This window comes from Hyperolius riggenbachi, chromosome 5 (genome assembly GCF_040937935.1).
Source record: "Hyperolius riggenbachi isolate aHypRig1 chromosome 5, aHypRig1.pri, whole genome shotgun sequence".
NCBI lineage: Eukaryota > Metazoa > Chordata > Amphibia > Anura > Hyperoliidae > Hyperolius > Hyperolius riggenbachi.
Genome location: NC_090650.1, coordinates 411,371,725 through 411,388,722, shown reverse-complemented (window position 1 = coordinate 411,388,722; position 16,998 = coordinate 411,371,725). Strand labels below are relative to the sequence as shown.

At 45.9% G+C, this 16,998-nt stretch overlaps 1 protein-coding gene across 2 annotated transcripts in view; it reads right to left on the bottom strand.

Moving 5' to 3' along the window:
• Positions 1 to 4,419: 4,419 nt before the first annotated feature.
• DSCC1 (DNA replication and sister chromatid cohesion 1) overlaps positions 4,420 to 16,998 on the bottom strand; it is a 49,295-nt gene continuing 36,716 nt past the window's right edge. For both annotated transcript variants that reach the window (XM_068234935.1, XM_068234936.1), the window contains 3 exons: positions 10,638 to 10,792; positions 5,606 to 5,754; positions 4,420 to 4,596 (listed from right to left, as the gene is read on the bottom strand). In XM_068234935.1, the coding sequence (XP_068091036.1) occupies positions 4,488 to 4,596; positions 5,606 to 5,754; positions 10,638 to 10,792 (413 nt within the window). In that variant the 3' untranslated portion in view covers positions 4,420 to 4,487. The remainder of the gene's footprint in view (positions 4,597 to 5,605; positions 5,755 to 10,637; positions 10,793 to 16,998) is intronic.

Genomic DNA, 16,998 nt, shown 5'->3' with positions numbered 1-16,998 from the left:
TGGTAGATTGCCGCACAAAAGAAGTTGCAGGGCATGCTGGGTTTTCTTTTTTTCTTCTTTACTTTCGCCTCAGACTTAACTAATGCAGCCTGATTGGCTGAAGCCTCTTTCCCGCCTGTTTCCCCCTCCCACACCTCTGTTCCTCTCTGATTGGCCAATATTTCTCATGCTGAGACAATGCACTTTCTAGTAGATAAGACAAACAACATTTATATCGCGCTTTTCTCCTGGTGGACTCAAAGCGCCAGAGCTGCAGCCACTAGGGCGCGCTCCATAGGCAGTAGCAGTGTTAGGGAAACTTGCCTAAGGTCTCCTACTGAATAGGAGGCTGCCATGTTTATTTCCTTTTAAACAATACCAGTTGCCTGGCAGCCCTGCTGATCTATTTGGCTGCAGTGGTGTCTGAATAACACCAGAAACAAGGATGCAGCTAATCTTGTCAGATCTGACAATGTCAGAAACCCCTGATCTGCTGCATGCTTGTTCAGGGGCCATGGCTGAAAGTATTAGCGGCGGATCAGAGGATCAGCAGGACAGCCAGGCAACTGGTATTGCTTAAAGGAGATAAAAATGGCAGCCTCCATATCCCTCTTGCTACAGTTGTCCTTTAAAGTGTACCCGAGAAATGAACTGTAAAAAAAAAGAATAAAAAAAAAGGGAAGTTTCCAGATCCTGCAGAGGCTTCCCGCATCCTCCTGGCCCCCCTGCCGTTACTGTGCACGGACTCCGTCCAAAATTTGACAACAGCCTGTGTCAGATTTCTGATCGCGACATCACTTCTCTCCATGCACAAGCGCAGCAGCCTGCACAGCATGCCAGAGACGCTCGTTCACAAGCAGTTCCGGAATACTACGCAGGTGCAATGGTACTTGCACAGGTATAGCACAGCCACGATCATGCATGAGGAGGAGAGTGTATTCCGGGTTCCGGGAGAAGCGTCAGAAGCAGACTGGAGGATGTAGGCAGCCTCTTGAGGTAGAGGCTGCCTGTGTTCTGGCTGAGGGTGGCCTTCAGTTCACTCTAAGGGCTGTTTTATTCGACACACAATTTGCAATCAGATTCTAAACTCAGGCAAAACACGGCGAGATTGGCAAAATGAAGAGAATGGTGGGAACCCTTTTATACTATGGCAATGCGATTTTGCTCAATCACAAATGCTCTGCATTATATACAGCTTGGAAATGGGACAATTACAATTTTCAGGATGCCGATACAATTGGCTTAATTCCATTTGTATGAAATTTGCATGCCAAAATTATATGCATGTCATTCACCATCTCTAGGAGTCCTGAAAGTAGTTGTAGATTTGGGCAGAGAAGGCATCAGATGCAGAGATGTGCCGATCCTGGGACCAGCAGCCCCTGCCGGAGTCACACCAGGATACCAGAGGCACAGGATGGAAATTGTAGCTGTACCGGTCCAGCTTACACACCAAATAAAGGTTTGAAATGGTCTTGCAGATATATATACAACCTACTGAACAGTTACACTTTTTTTTTATAATGCAAGAGTGCCCTCTAGCGGATGAGGATGGAGATAGCACGCTTGTGGTTATCACACCAATAGGCTAGTATTGAGAGGTCTGTCATAATGTATTGCCTATGGTTCAAGCAGGAAAGTCCTCTCAGTGGTGCAGTCCAAAGCAAAATTAAAGAACAACTGTAGTGAGAGGTATACAGAGGCTGCCATATTTATTTCCTTTTAAGCAATACTAGTTGCCTGGCTGTCCTGCTGATCCTCGCCCTCTAATACTTTTTGCCATAGCCCCTGAACAAGCATGCAGCAGATCAGGCGTTTGACATTGTCAGATCTGACAAGATTAGCTGCATGCTTGTTCCTGGTGCGATTCACTCACTACTGCAGCCAAATTGATCAGCAGGGCTGCCAGGCAACTGGTATTGTTGAAAAGAAAATACATATGGCAGCCAGCCTCCATATACTTCTCACTACAGTTCTCCTTTAAGGGCAGGAGCACCTTCGCCTAGCACTGCCTGATTACAGAAACGCTACAGAATTGAATTCCATTTAGTTTTATAAAGATTCAAATATTTGTCTCTCTAGAGATTTACTTGATGCACTACAGAAATACACTGAATGTTGGTTCTCTGCAGAGATTTAAAGGAAACCAATGGTGTAAAAAAAACAAACAAGAAAACTGATGACAAACCATTGTATCCATCCTATGCCTAAGTGGTTAAAAAAAAAAGTGATAATCTGGCAGTTTTATTTTTGTGTGTCAGGCAAAAAAAAAAAAAAAAAAGTTTATTGCTGTATTTTCTCATAAGACTGAAACAGTCTTTCAGTGTCCCAGAAACTAAAAATCTGCAGCTCAGAGCTGCTACAGCTCTGCTGCTCAAGCCTGACTCGGAAGAGCTGCTGGAAGGCATGTGCACAGCAGGCATTTAAAGTGAATGTTTACTGTTTTTAAAAACAAAAAGTGAGATACTCACCTAAGGAGAGGGAAGGCTCGGTCCTAATGAGCCTTCCCTCTCTTCTCCCGGTGCCCGGTCCCGCGCAGGATCCCCCGTGGCAGTATTCGACCAGTTCGGTCAAATACTGCCACTTCCGCATGCCTTCGGGAGCTTTCGGAAGGCTTCGGGAGCACTCGGGCTCCCGATGACGCGGCCGCTCCATACTACGCATGCGCGAGCGCCCTCTGACGCGCTCGCGCGTACGTAGTATGGAGCGGCCCGTCTTCGGAAGCCCGAGTGCTCCCGAAGACCTCCGAAGTCCCTGCGGCGGCGGACGCGAACGGGGGAGCCAGCGCAGCACCGAGGGCACCGGGAGAGGGAAGGTTCATTAGGACCGAGCCTTCCGTCTCCTTAGGTGAGTATCTGACTTTTTGTTTTTAGAAACGGTACCCATTGGCTTTAAGTCACATCACCAGGGATCCAGATGCTGGCAGCCATTCTTCTTCCTGGTCCTTGGAGGCTCTCGATCACTCTGGTGAGTCATGAAGCCACCTGGTGGACAGAGGGAGAATTGCAGCGCTGGATCCAGCAGAGGCGAGTAATTTTTTTCCTGCTTTTAGACCCTAAAAGCTTGTGAAAAAATTGAATCGGTTTAATAAGACCCCAAAATCTGGAAGGAATCATACCAACAGGGAGGTTAGTGAGATTTGGTTCTCTATAGAGATCACAGATTTGGTGCCCTACTGAGATTCATTGAGATTTGGTTCTTGATCACAGATATCTGTCTATTAGCACAGTGTTCCCCAACCCTGTCCTCATGGCCCACCAACAGTGCATGTTTTGTGGAAATCCACAGAGGTAGTTAATCAGCTCTGCTGTGATACTAATTATCTCACCTGTGCAAGTTTGTGGTTTTCTGCAAAACATGTACTGTTGGTGGGCCTTGAGGACAGGGTTGGGGAACTCTGCGACTTAGCAGATCACTAAGATTTGGTGTCCTACTGAAATCCATTGTGATTTGGTGTGCATCCTCTCCTGAGGTCTTTAAACATCAACAACTTGGTACTCGTCTGTACATTATTTGACTTTTTCTTCAATTAAGACTTATTCTTGTTTAAAAAAAACAAACACCTAAAGTGAGGGATATGGAGGCTGCCATATTTACTTCCTTTTAAACAAAACCAGTTACCTGGCTATCCTGCTGTTCCTCTGCCTCTAATACTTTCAGCCATAGACCCTGAACAAGCATGCAGCAGATCAGGCGTTTGACATTATTGCCAGATCTGACAAGATTAGCTGCATGCTTGTTTCTCGAGTGATTCAGATACTACTGCAGCCAAATAGATCAGCTTTCTTGACCCTCTGCCATCACCAAACTCCTCATCCATGCCCTTAATTTCCTGCTTCGACTACTGCAATGCCCTTCTGTCTGGTCTCCCTATGACCCAAACAGCCCCGCTGCAGTCCCTCATGAATGTGGCAGCCAGAATTATCCACTCCTCCCATAAATAAGAAATTCTATGGGTTCACAATAATACAATACAAAAACATTTGTAAAGCGCTTTTTTCACATGTGACATGAAATGCACAGATACATATATGACGGACCAATACAGGTTTACAGGCTGGACTGTGTTACAGAGGAAATAGGTGTTCATAAATGCCAAACTAAACAGGTGGTTTTTCATTGAATCTGAAGTGTAAATAAAAAAAAAAAAAAAAAAGACCCACGCGATCTCGCGTGCATGTGCAGTACGTGCCCAGCTGCTAATGGGGGACCAGGAGAGGAACAGGAAGACTATAGGTCCCAGAGCCTTTCCTCTCCATAGGTAAGTATCTTTTTTTTAAGTTTACGCTTCAGACTCCCTTTAAATGCTAGTAGGGGCAGCATGACAGAAGGCTCTGTCTTTAAAGGATTTGATTTAGAGGGATAAATGGTATCATCCTGATTCAAAACGTCTTGCTCTAGTGCCTCAACCCATAAATAAAGGAAGGATGAAGGCGGGAATACAGTTAATAGTTTACTAAAACATTACAAAAATATTTTACAAAATTACACAGAAAATGCATTATATGCTAGGACAAGGGTCGCCGGGAATTAAACAATTTAACACCGTTCACAACAGAAGAGCGAGCGTATTTTGTCAGCAGCGCTCCGATGGTTTGCTTCTCCCCACAGAGGTCCCTGGAAACAAATACATGAGAAGATAATGAGAGATTGACCAATCATAGATCAATGACAGAGTAATGGAAAAGGAGGGGGTGGGAGGAAGAAAGACAGACAAGCATTGCTGCTGCTGACCTCAGATGAATACACATTGCTGACAGCGAGTGTTTTAGAGGAGCCAGACTCATGAATTCCTATGCAGAATTTTTTGCACAGCAGCAAACAGATCTTTGCCTCAGAGCAGATATTGCCTTGATAAAGGGGTCCTACGCGGCTCCAAAACGTTGGCCATATTTTTACATGGAACCAATAAAGATTGATTTTGGATGTGCCAGGTTTCTCCCTTGTTGAATACTGCATAGAGGGTGTTATCCCTCTTTTCAGCTGTCGCACTCCCCTTAAAGACTATGGGTTTGATCCATTAGTGAGTGCGAGACAATACTTCCAATGTGAGACAGAGAGAGACAGAAAAAGAAAGAAAATAAGAGAAAAAACAAAAAGAAAGAGAGAGAGAAAGGAGAGCAAGATAAATAGAGAGGCTCCTATTCGATTCACTTTTTTTCCTAGGTGCCCCGCTGGGTGGCCCAGTACTTTGACAAAGTCGTGGTTCATAGCAGGATGCACAGAATGCGTACGCGGCCAGGCCGCACATGCACGATTTTGCCAAAGTACTGGGCCATTCAGAGGGGGACAGGAGCGTCCCAGGGAGACTGAGGGAACAGCCTGAAGGGGTTGAAGGAAACTCCAGGTGAGTGTAAATCCTGGAAAACTTCATCTCAGGTTTCCTTTAAGCTACCAGCAAGCAAGAAAATACTCAGAATAATTTCGGCAGTAGTTTTTTTTACCTATTTTTCTGTACTAATTTAACTGCAGAGTGCTGAAAAAGTTATTTTAAAAGAGAAGATGAAAAGTGATCTCCTGTGAGAAAAAGTGAACTGAATAAGGACCACAGAGAAATAAACACACACAAACAAGGAGGGAGGAAGACGGGATATAGAGACAAAAATGGATTAAGAATAAATAATACTGAATATAAGGGGCAATATCCGCTTCTGCCCACTTCTCCCGAAGACCAAACAAGGTGTTAAACCGCTCCTGGGTGTCCTCAGGAAGGTCCTCCGTCTTCAGCAGAAAAATGGTCTCTGGGCGAGAGGAGCGATCTACCAATGCCAGACCCTAAAAAGAATAAACACAGGAAGAGGTCAGTTTCAGCTAATACCGGTAATTTATTTCATATAAATAAATATCTTGGATAAAAGTTTCAAAATTATATTTTTTCAGGTTTTTACATTACAGCTCGTCAGTGGGGAACTGTTTGGGAGGAGAAGCTATCGAGATTACATAACCCTTTCGGCCCTTACACACTAGGTCCGTTGCATTACAGAATAAGAACTCACTGCCCATTCAATTCTATGGGCCTGTTCACTGTACTGCCTTGTGACCAGGGCTGTGGAGTCGGACTTGGAGTTGAGGAGTCGGCAATTTCGGGTACCTGGAGTCTGAGTCAGTGGTTTATAAAGCGAGTCGGAGTATTTTTGCACCAAATCCACAGCCCTGGTAAGTATTAGACTGAGGGCTCTTTCACATCAGAGCTTGCATTGGAGAACGCTCAAAGCATACGTTTTGTTGTATGCGTTTTAATGCGTTTTGATATGCGTTGCACTGCAGTGAGTGTGCGTTTTTAATCCGTTTTCAATGCGTTACAGCACATAGAAAAAACGCAGGTAATTTTTTTTTCTTTTAGTTTTCAACTTTCTACATTGTTCCTCTGTTGCATTCTGGGACTGATTGCCTGCGTTAACGGATTAAAAACGCGCATAGTGTGCGTTTTACATTGACTAACATTGTAACGCATAAAGCTAGCGTCGGCCGAAAAACTGCGTCTGGGTGCAGTGTAACGCAACGCACAAAAAGGCTGCGTTATATGTGAAAGCTAAAATGAAAGTCTATGGACTTTCATTTCACCTTGGGTAACGCAAACTTTACCCTTTGCGTTGAAACGCAGAAAATCTACCCTAATGTGAAAGAGCCCTTGAGTTGGAGCCATTTTGGGTACCTGAAGTTGGATGATTTTTGTACCGACTGCACAGCTTTGCTTATAATTGATCGTGTTATAATAACTCTGCATGCAGGCTTTTTAGTCCATGTCCAGTCTCCATCGCAGTTCACACTCATAACGCATCTTGCAATAGACCACTGTGAATATAATAATAATAATAATAAGAAGAAGAAGGCTGGACAGTGTACTGGTTAAAGGAAATGAAGGGTAATCAAACCTCTACTTACCCGGGGCTTCCTGCAGCCCGTTGCAGCCGATATGCCCCACACCGTAGCACCACCAGCCTGGCGTCCCCGCTGGTGAAGAGGCCAACCTCCTCTACTGCATCTGTGCAAGCGCCGCTGTCACTCAAGTCCGCATTGTGTGGAGTGTACTGCGCAGGCGGAGTAGTCCTAACACTGCGCAGTACACCGCGCACAACGTGGACTTGATTGACAGCGGCACTGGTGCAGTAGAGGACCCCGGGTCAGTGGCTGAGAGCAGAGATGTGGCGTTGGACATATTGGCTGCAAGGGGCTGGAGGAAGCCCCAGGTAAGTAGAGCTTCATCGACCTTCATTTGCCTGACATTTCCTTTAACCTCCTTACCGGTTATCCCGAGCTGAGCTCGGGGTAACCCGCCGCAGAGAATTTCTCAGGCCCGGGTGGGCCGATTTACATATTTTTTTTTGTTGCACGCAACTAGCACTTTGCTAGTTGTGTGTATAATGCGATCGCCGCCGATTCGCCGCTACCCGCTGCGTTAGAGGGCCCCCCCTGCCGAGATCCCGTGCGCAGCCTTGCCAATAAGAGCCATGCAGCGCTGAGGGGTGGATTGGGACTCCTGCTGACGTCATAACGTCGATGACGTCATCGCGATCGTCGTCATGGAGACGGGGAAGCCCTAAAGGAAATCCAGTTCAGAACTGGATTTCCTTATGGGCAAGCGCACCAACTGCGATCGGAGAGGTGGGAGGGACGCCGCAGGGAGGGGGGCATCATGTAGCTAGCGCTAGGCTAGCTACATGATGGAGAAAAAAATTATGCAAAAAAAAAAAAAAACCAAAAAAAAAAACCTTCTCGCGGCCGCAGGAATCAGAACGGCAGGGAGGTTAAAGGGAACCTAAACTGAGAAGTATATGGATTTTTCCTTTTAAACTAATACCAGCTGCCTGACTCTCCTGCTGATCCTGTGGCTCTAATCCTTTTAGCCACAGCCCCTCAACAAGCATGCAGATCAGGTGCTCTGACTGCAGTCTGACTGGATTAGCTGCATGCTTGTTTCTGGTGTGCGATTCAGCCACTACTGCAGCCAAAAAGATCAGCAGGATTGACAAGCAACTGGTATGGTTTAAAAGGAAACATCCATATCCCTCTAAGATAAGGTTCCCTTTAAGGGCACCACCTTTGATATGAGCGCTTTGAGTCCAACAGGAGAAAAGCGCTATACAAATGTTAGGATTACTATTATAACATGGTGTCACAGAAAATGACTGAGCAGGTGGAGATAACAGTGGAGAATAAAAGTTGCCACTGTTATAAAAGAGAGAGACTACCATTCTACCTGTAATAGAATTGTTGGCACAAATTAAACGCAAATCTGTTTATATACTCAACAATACATTTCTTACCGTACACATCGCTATCGAAAGCACTAAGAGAGGCCCTGTAGTGACATAATAGAATGCAGTAAATGATTCAGGATACCCACTTCTATGACGATTTTCCTGGTTTCAGCATCAAAAGCACTTCCTATATCTATATATAGCATGTAGCCCTAACCTCCCCCCAGTGATGTTTAGCCTAGGCTGATTAGCCATGTGGATTTCTCCTCCCACAGCGCATCCTGGGAGACCGGGTATATTTTGTACTGGCTTCAGAACTCTCAGTAACCAAACATTCCGCACAGATCACCTGACAGGACGAAACAGGAATCCAGTGCTGGCTTCCCCGACAAGCCTGATAAGGGATGATATATTTACCGCTCCGGGATCCAGCGCAGGAGCACTAGCGGCTGTTCCTTCAGGTAAGGCAGAAATAGCCGAGCCCGATCGTATCCGCTCTACTGCGCAGGGTCAAAGGACTCACGCCTGTGCAGTAGAGCGGATACGATCAGGTTCAGCTATTTCTGTCTTAACCCAAACAAAGAGCCGCTAGTGCGCCTGCGCAGGATCGTGGACGGTAAACATTTACCTTGTCGCACGTTGGGGAACCCGGGCAACTGAACAGAAGGATGGACGGGGGAAGCCTCATTAGGATCCAGAGGCTTTCCCCACCTCAGGTAAGTATCCCCCATAGGGTTTTTTTCCCTTACTGATTCTCTAAGGGCCCATTCACACTTGCAAAATGCTAGCGCTTTTGCTAGCGTTTTTTGGCGATTAACGCAGAAAAAAATAAATAAAATAAAAAAAATCGCCATTCACACTTGCCGATTTTTTCGCGATCAGCGCTTCTATAGCACTAAACGCGATCGCCGGGAAATTGCCTGAAAATGGTGCAGGATACAAATTTACATTTGGCGATTTGCGTTAATCGCCGGCAAATCGGCAAAGTGAAACCGGGTATTACGGCACTAGCGCTTTCAAAAGCGCTAGCGCTTAAACGCGTTTTGCCGAAATCACCGGCAAAACGCTCAGATGTGAATGGGGCCTTACAGTCATTTTATAGTGATTTTTATGTTTTCTAGGACAATTTTTAATGAAGTGGTAATTTGTAAAGCGATTGCGAGTTCCATTAGCACAAGGCTGGGTACAGCAAGGCAAGTGGTATTGGGTAGTAAAAGAGCTGTACCACAATATACTTTGTGATGAAACAAAAATGCTCCAAACATGCAGCAGGCAGTGCCATTGCTATTTCTGGAAAAATCGCAGTCGCTACTGTGGGATCACTTCAATGGACTTACATAAACCAAGCATTTTTCAAATAGCTGGCAATTCCAAAACGCCCTAGTGGGCCATGTCCAAATTCCCAGCCCGGGGGCCAAATGTGGCCCACTCATCCATTTCTCGTGGCCCCCGAAGCTCTCTACAGTTTATTCCAAAGGGCCCGCAAGCTGTAGCTGTGATTCCGCATGCAGGGGCCACCTTGTGTTGCTGCTTCTTTTGATCACTTGTACTTTATCAGCCACCACTGTAGCAGTAGCAACCACTGATTAGCAGCTGCCACTATACCAGCAGCTTGAAATGTCATGCCTGCATACTAAAAGGGACATGCTAACTGCACACGATATATAAGTTATTTCCACGGATGTGTTTCATTTTGCTAGTTCGGCTCTTAGCACACAAGAACAGCGATATGGCCCTTGGCCTAAATCAGGGGTAGGGAACCTATGGCTCGGGATCCAGATGTGGCTCTTTTAATGGCTACATCTGGCTCACAGACAAATCAGTAGGGGTTGATTCACTAAGTTACACTGCTCAAGCAGCGCAGCTTAGTGTGGCAGCGCAAGTAAAATTTTCAAAGTTAGCGAACTACTGCTGTAGCATGCACTACTAACTTACTCGCGCTACCACAAAATGAACAGCTGCTCCAATTGTCCCACTCTGGATCCAGTCAGGTCCAGTGACTTTGTAGGACGAGATCCTGCACTGCACTTTGATTGGCCGTATAGGCTGTCTGTCACTTGACAGGCAGCTTATTGGGCCAAAGTGAGGGGATCTCATCCTACAAAGTGAATCAACCCCCAAGTCAGCTAGCTAATTGTACAAGCTGTTAGTCGGAATTTCACCTGTCTGGCTCTCGGGGAAATTGCTGATGTTGCTGAAACACAAGAGAAGCTGAAGACGTGTCTGACGCTTCCGCTGCCTGGCGGATAAACTGTGTACACATCACCATGGCAACAGGGACATGAGCCCTACTTTCCTAGTTTGAAACATATTGTATGGCTCTCACGGAATTACATTTTAAAATATGTGGCGTTTATGGCTCTCTCAGCCAAAAAGGTTCCCGACCACTGGCCTAAATAGTTTGGACACCCCTGTCCTAGATTTACACGATAGTGAGTGAAGAGGATGCGGACTTACCTTCAGCTGGTCCAGGCGGGTGGTCATCCCTTCAGGAACACTTTGCTGCCAGACTTCCTGGAACTCCGAGAGGTTGAACTTCACTGCGTTCTGCAGCAGCATCTGGGCTGTGACTCTGCAGATCTTGTCTTCATCTAATGCATAGTACACCTCACCTGGACAGAGACCAATGAATCAGAGGGCATCAACATGGAGGTCTGACCCAGGTGAACACTAAACATCAGCTACTAAACATCAGCTTCACCAAGCCAGAGAACACTGGACAGTGATCCTGCACACCTGGAACTGGATGTGTCCGCTATAAGGAGCCACAGGTTTGCAACCTACACCTGGGTCATCCCAGACTATAGTGGAATTTCAAATACATCACATGATCAGTGTTGCAGACATGTACAGCGCTTGCAGGGAGATTTTTTTTTTTTTAAATGCCAGTTGCCCTAGATTGGTTAAAGATAAAATTCCTCCTATGTAAGTTACGCAGGACTGCAATAGTACCAACCTCAATTCACTGACCCTACTGCAATCCTCCCTTTGAGAGTTACATTTTGAACTCGTCCACGGACATACATCTGCCTGCCCGACCTGCGCTTGATCACCCCGAGTATCTCCCACTCACATGGGAGACTGCAGGACTTATGAATAGCTGCCCTCACTCTCTGGAACTCCCTTCCACCACCCATCAGGCTTGTCTTCTACTTCAAACTAGCCCTCAAAATGAACCTCTTTAGGAAGCCTTTTAAACTCCTCTGCTGAGCACCTATTATGTAAGCCTGTACCTAGTGTCCCCACCCCCTCCCTTTATATTGTAAGCCTCTGGCAGGGTCCTCCCTATAGTGTAACCAACTTGATCATGTTACAGACTGACTTGGGCTTGAATTATGTGGTCTCCAAGACTTAAAGAGACACTGAAGTGAAAAAAAAATACATGATATAATGAATTGGTTGTGTACTATGAATAATTACTAGAAGATTAGCAGCAAAGAAAATATTCTCATATTTTTATTTTCAGGTATATAGTGTTTTTTTCTAACATTGCATCATTCTCTAATATGTGCAGATTACACAACACTCAGCATTCAAAATGATTCTTTCAGAGCAGTCTGTGAACTAATGACCTCTCCTCTGGCAGAGAAAACCCTGTTAGAACTTACCGGTAGCGGTATTTCAACAAATCCTCCAGGATGGCTGCTACAAGAGAGGAAGCCTGCTCCACCCACCAAAGGAAACACCTCTAATTAATTAATCAATTAGACAGGCCCCATAAATCCTCCCCTGCCTTTACCTCGTCAGTTATTATAGAGTACCACTTATGCTGGATACACACGGTGCGTTCGTGCACTCGATTTTCCCGTCGATTCGTTTATTTCCAACATGTCCGATTTGGATTTCGATGGATCGTTAGGTCGATTCGCATGCAAAGTATGCCGAATCGACCTAACGATCCATCGAAATCCAAATCGGACATGTTGGAAATAAACGAATCGACGGGAAAATCGAGTGCACGAACGCACCGTGTGTATCCAGCATTAGAAGGATCCAACAGGAAGAGGAAAACATGCAATTATTCATAGTTATATTAACCTTTTTACTAACTTTTATAATCCCCCAGATAGGGAGGGAACTAAGGTAGTCATCCTGGAGGATTCGTTGAAATACCGCTACCGGTAAGTTCTAACAGGGTTTTAACAACTCATCCTCCAGGATGGCTGCTACAAGAGAGACCAACGAGAAGTTTAATAAGGTTACCTTAGGGAGGGATGATGTTTTGTAGAACTTTTCTCCCAAAAGATAAGTCTTGACTTGACAGCAGATCCACTTTATAATGCTTCACAAACGTCTGATGACCAGACCAGGTCGCTGCCTTACATATTTGTTCTAAGGAAGCCCCTGACCTTTCAGCCCAAGAAGTGGCGAGGGATCTAGTGGAATGTGCATTTACAGTTTGAGGGATGGATTGCCCTGCATTGCTATAGGCTAAAGTAATAATCTCCCTAATCCATCTTGCTATAGTATTCTTTGAGACCTGTAGTCCTTTCCTTGAGCCTGCAAAGGCTACCAAAAGGTGATTTGACCTTCCGAAAGATTTTGTAGTCTCCTGGTAAGAAAGAAGAATTCTCCTGACATCTAGTTTGTTAAATTTTGCCTTTTCCTGATTGGCAGGTGGATCACAGAAAGAGGGAATAATAATATCTTGAGATCTGTAAAATACCGAAGAGACCTTAGGCAGATAAGTGGGATCTGTTTTGAAGACTATCCTGTCTGGGAATACCGACATATACGGGTCTTTAATTAAAAGGGCTTAAATGTCCCCCACCCTACGTGCCGACGTTATAGCAACTAAGAAAGCGGTTTTTAAAGTTAGCTATTTTAACGAAATTGAGTTGAGTGGTTCAAAAGGAGAATCCGTTAAATAATTCAAAACTAAAACTTAGACCCCAGGGAGGTATTAGCTTTGACGGGATCGGCTTTGATCTGGATACTGCTTTCAGGAAATCAATAACTGCCTGTTCGCTGGCTAGTTTAAAATTAAGAAAAAAAGGATAGAGTCTCAACCTGGACTCTTAGGGTACTGGTAGCAAGACCTAAATCCACACCATCTTGCAAAAAATCCAAAATAGGTAGTGTGGTTTCTTTTATGCTCCTTTTTCGTTTTCAAGAAGCAAATACTCTCCAAATTTTACAATAAATCTTTCTTGTAGTCAACTTACGGCAATTGACTAAAGTAGAACTGACTTTCTGAGAATCCTCTTAACTTCAGGGATTCCTGCTCAGGCCGCTAGGGCAAATTTCTGGGGGTTCGGGTGCAAAGGTTTTGCCTGCAACAAAAAGGTCCATCCTGGGAGGTAGAAACAACAGTCCTTGTAGAGATAGATGAAGTATTTTCGAAAACCATGCCCTTTTTGGCCAGTGGGGGGGGGGGGGGGGGGGGGGGCTACAAAAATTACTAGAGCTGATTCCTGCTCTATTTTCTGCAATGCTCTTGCTATCAAGTTGAAGGGAGGGAATGCATATAGCAGCCCTTTCGGCCATGGTACCGCCAGAGCATCCAGGTGTGACAGACTGGATGAAGGGTGAAGGGAAAAGAAAGTTTTGCATTTTGTGGTGACGCAACTAGATCCACACTCGGCTGTCCCCAATGAGCTATTAACTGGTTGAACACTACTTGGTTGAGAGACCATTCTGCTTCTGCGCATGGTTCTCTGCTTAGTCGATCCGCTAAAATATTTAGCGAGCCCTTTATATGCACCGCCTAGATTGTTCTGAAATTTTCTTCCGCTATTTATAGAATTTGGAGCACTAAATCCCTTAGATCCTTTGATCTCGTTCCTCCCTGTTTTTGAATATAGGATATAAATGATCTAAATGAGCTCCCCAGCCCCCCAGACTGGCATCCGTATAAATTCTCTTCAAGATCGGAGGATTCCAGAGGCGACCCTGGTTGAGGTTTGTCACTTGCTCCCACCCCAGAAGGGACGAGATTACAGAGGGTGGGAGTGCACAAGATTGATCCAGACTCTCCTTGGACTTGTCCCAAACCGTCAGGAACCATTCCTGAAGGATGCGGGAATGAAACTGTGCCCAGACTATCCCTGGAATCGAGGACGTCATTAGGCCCAACAGTGAGAGTCTCCCTCAGGGATACTCTCGACTGGCCCCTGCAGTCCTGTATCTTGAGAATTAGATTCAGTTGCTTGTCCTCTGGCAACAAAAACATTTCCCTTATGGAATCTACCCAGAATCCCAGAAATTTCACTTTCTGGGCTGGGATCAACATTGACTTGTTGTACTTCACTAGCCAGCCCAACTGGGAGAGGTAAGGTATAGTTAAATCTATATGAAGCAAAAGAGTCTGAGTAGAATCCGCTATCAACAAATCGTCCAAATATGGTATTATATGAACCCTCTGCAGATGCAAAAATGATGTCAGGCGTTGCCATAAAGGCATCCTTTGGGATTAAAAATTTTTTTATCGTGAAGATATTCTCCATGCGGAATTTCTTTTCCTGAATAAATGGGTTCAATTGTTTTGAGGTTTAAGATCATTCTGTATTTGCCCGAAGGCTTTTTGATCATGAAGACCCTGGAGTAAAACCCCTTTATGCATTGAGTCGTTGGAACCCGGGAAATTACACTTTGTTGTATCAGAGAAAATTATCGAATCTAACATGGCGGACGCTTTCTCTTTATCCCTGGATAGACCCGTCAGCACCGAGTTTTGGGGAGGACGGGAGGAGAATTCGATTTTGTACCCCGATTTCAGGAGGTCCAAAATGAAAGGGTTTGTGGTGACGTTTGTCCACATGTGACTGAAAAGTAGAAGTCTCCCCCCGACCTGCTCCCTGTCACTTATTTTCTTTTGCATTGAAGTGGCTGGTTTGTTAACCAGACAGGGGGTTCTCGATTTTGCTGAGTTATACGTCCACCTTTTTCTCGGGGGATGATACTTTATATCTTTCTGGGCAAACTGCCTTTTGCCCTGAAAGTTCTTACGAAAGGAATGTTTTCGTTTTTTTTTTTTTTTCCCCTGTCTGGGAATTTTTTCCCCCTCTTAGAAGACCTCTCTAGAATATACCAAACGAGGTCACTATCAAATTTCATCCATTGAATCGGTGAGGATATAACAGATCTAACTGTTTTAAATGTGGACGAAAACTCTTTCCGCATAGACTCCATAAAGTTCATCATAACTACAGTGGGGTCTGGAGTTTTAGGGGTAGGGTTTGCTTAAAACACTTCTCACGATGTGATCTAGACCATGATTTGGCTAGTTTAACATCACTGTTTGCAGCGCCTGGCCTTGTCAGCAGCCTTCTGAGGTTGGCTAGAGTCCTCAGGTGGCAAAGGGACAGTCTGCAAAACATAACAACATATACATTTCTTTCAGTAACCTGTGATGACCCACAAACACAGGCTAACAGGTACTGCCCAGCATTATCACACGCAAAGATGGATTTCTCGTGGACAGACTGCGGCAATGTCTTACAAAAAAAAAAAAGAGCGCCTCTGTCCACTTCTCACCTGTCCTGCCGCTTGTGAGGTGACTGAAGGGGGTCCGCTGGGCTCAGAGGGTAAGGCGTCTGACTGCTCCAAGCCTTCCCCCTGCTCCGCTCTGCTGCTGAGAAGCAATGGCGGAGGAACACTGAAACAACTTCCGCTTTAAGCGGAAATGCGTCATCACGCCGCCCCCGCCTCCACGACTGGAGTATCACACGGCTTTCCACGCGCGTGTCCGCAAACCTCCGCTTCCCAGTAGCCAGTCCGCTTGCGGATACAGCCAGCGTAGACGCTCCGTCCAGGCCGCCGCCACTCCAGGACACAAGAGATCCCTCTGCAGCTACCCGGAGCGGGGAGAGCTCCTCACGCAGTCCCATCCGCCGCCAGGGAAGGAGACCAAGAATGATAGAAGACAGGTAACGCCCTGCCTCATGTGCTATCCTTCGGTGTGGGAAACACACTAAAACTGACGAGGTAAAGGCAGGGGAGGATTTATGGGGCCTGTCTAATTGATTAATTAGAGGTTTTTTCTTTTGGTGGGTGGAGCAGGCTTCCTCTCTTGTAGCAGCCATCCTGGAGGATGAGTTGTTAAAAAGTAAATAGTTATCTAACAGTTGAGATAATATAAGTCAGAAAACAGCCCTCTAGAGCTTAATGGCTTGTTTGCATAGAGATAACTGGAGTTTCTTGAAGGTGGCCATACACTGGTCGATGTGCCATTAGATCGACCAGCTGACAGATCCCTATCTGATCGGATCTGATCAGAGAGGGATCGTATGGCTGCCTTTACTGCAAACAGATTGTGAATCGATTTCAGCCTGAAACCGATTCACCATCTGCTGAGCTGCTCCTGCCGCCTGTCCCCCCCGTATACATTACCTGATGCTGGCTCCGGGTCCTCTTCTCCGCATTGCACGGCTCTGTTCCGGCTCCATTACGGCGCTTCCTGTGTTACTCCGTGACCAGGAAGTTCAAATAGAGCGCCCTCTATTTGAACTTCCTGGTCACTGCAGTGACACAGGAAGCGCCGGGATGGATGGAGCCGGAACAGAGCCGTGCAGTGCGGAGAAGACGCCCGGGAGCCAGCCTCAGGTAATGTATACCTGATCGGATCGGCCGCCGCTAGCGACGCGCACTTTACCCGCGGGCGATCGAGGGTAATTTCCCGCACGGCGCGATCAACGGACCGATCCGATTTCGGGAGGAAATCGGATCGGCGGCTGCGTTTACCGCGAACGATTGACAGCAGATTCGATCCCAGAATGGAATCTGCTGTCGAAACGGCCGGGAATCGAGCCAGTGTATGGCTTGCTTAACTCTACCTGTACTGGAAACAATTAGACTGATGTATCTGATCTTAACCACT